The sequence below is a fragment of the Phalaenopsis equestris genome, unplaced genomic scaffold (genome assembly GCF_001263595.1).
Source record: "Phalaenopsis equestris unplaced genomic scaffold, ASM126359v1 Scaffold000002, whole genome shotgun sequence".
Taxonomy (NCBI): Eukaryota; Viridiplantae; Streptophyta; class Magnoliopsida; order Asparagales; family Orchidaceae; genus Phalaenopsis; species Phalaenopsis equestris.
The window spans coordinates 59,756,001-59,757,455 of record NW_018164444.1 but is presented as its reverse complement, the minus strand read 5'-3'; the positions used below and the strand labels follow the sequence as shown (position 1 = coordinate 59,757,455).

Below are 1,455 nucleotides of genomic sequence, written 5' to 3'. Positions count from 1 at the left end.
CCCTCGAGGCGGTTGTAGGAGACGTCGAAAGCCGAGAGGCGAACGAGCAGGCCGAGCTGGTCGGGAATAGTGCCGGAAAGGTCATTGGAATGGAGATCAATGACGTTGAGGTAAGCGCAGAAGGCGAGCTGAGGGGGGATTTGGCCAGAGAGAAGGTTGGAGCTGAGGTTGAGAACGGCGAGGTTTAGAAGGGAGGAGAGCTCGGCGGGGATGGGTCCGGTGAGGGAGTTAGAGGAGAGGTCTAGGGTTTGGAGGTTGGTACAGTTAGAAAGGAAGGGAGAGATGGAGCCTCCGAGGGATCGGCCAGGAAGGGAGAGCTTGTAGATTCTGCCATTGTTGCAGGTAGCGCCCTCGAGATAGGAGGTGAAGCCGTTGCAAGGAGACGCGAAGGTTAATTTCGTCCAGTTCCGGAGGCTATTCGCTGGATCTTCTAGAGAGTTCCGGAGATTCAGGAGACATGACTCGTCAGGGGGATCCGCAGCCACCATTAGCAGCCACAGAAGCAGCGCCACCACCAGCGCTGCCGCTTCCGCCGTCGGCGGTGTTGACGTCATTTTGGAGAAGAGAGAGAGTGGAGATCGGAAGGTTCAGTTAGCACGTTATAGGAAGGCCTCGCTCTGTTCCTCACTTTCCATCGCTGTTCGCGTGGGAGAACATAGAAGGGTGTTGCGGTATGCTCACCGCAGTAGAGTCACGGTGCTTCGCTTAGCGGGGAGCATGGTGTTCGTAGTTGTCATAAACTGACATGGCAGCAAGAAGCATCGCATCGCATCGCATCGCATCGCATCGCATGGACGGTGGTAATTCGGCGTGCCATTGGTTTTTTTCTGGCCGTCCGATCATTTCAGGCAGAGAAGTGGAGCGCTTACCAACTTAATGGGGATGCATAACATTAGACAATAAACAGATCTCCTTCAATAATGTATCTAAGCGAAACAAACTAACATCACCAATCTCAAAGCAAATCGAACGTTTCTGAATGTCATTGAAGGTACGCGTTTTTTTTTTCTTTTTTTCTAAATAATAATTGCATGGAAATTTAGCTCCTTGAGGAGGAGGGAGGAGGTGCAAACCTGCCAAACTCGAAATGTTGATTTTGCAGTGCGTGCCGCCCCACTACACATCCAATTGACAAATTTATTTGCAAAATACGCGGTCGAATGACGTGGAATAAAGCGATTTATAAAAAACATTTTCATATTAATATAATTATTCTTGAGAATCTTAAAAATTTCGAGAGCGCTTAAAAGAACCCAAGACATGGATTTTAACCGTTTTAAAAACGCGAGGAACAGTTAAAAAAGGGGCGGTAAAACCGAAATTAGCTATTGAGCCACAACTTTTTCGCATGGTATATAAACAGCTCCCATAGATCATGTTGTAAAACACAGCATTTCTAATATCTGCACCACGGTTAAAACCGCCTTATTTCTGGAACATTTGTGGTGCTTTTAA

General features: G+C 48.0%; 1 protein-coding gene across 1 annotated transcript; it reads right to left on the bottom strand.

Annotated features, from left to right (window-relative positions):
- Positions 1-2: 2 nt before the first annotated feature.
- Positions 3-1,199, bottom strand: LOC110019297 (inactive LRR receptor-like serine/threonine-protein kinase BIR2; the record flags this gene model as incomplete). Its single annotated transcript, XM_020716922.1, has 1 exon — positions 3-1,199. A coding segment is annotated over exon 1 (552 nt), but the record flags the coding sequence as incomplete, so codon positions are not given.
- Between the last annotated feature and the right edge of the window lie 256 nt (positions 1,200-1,455).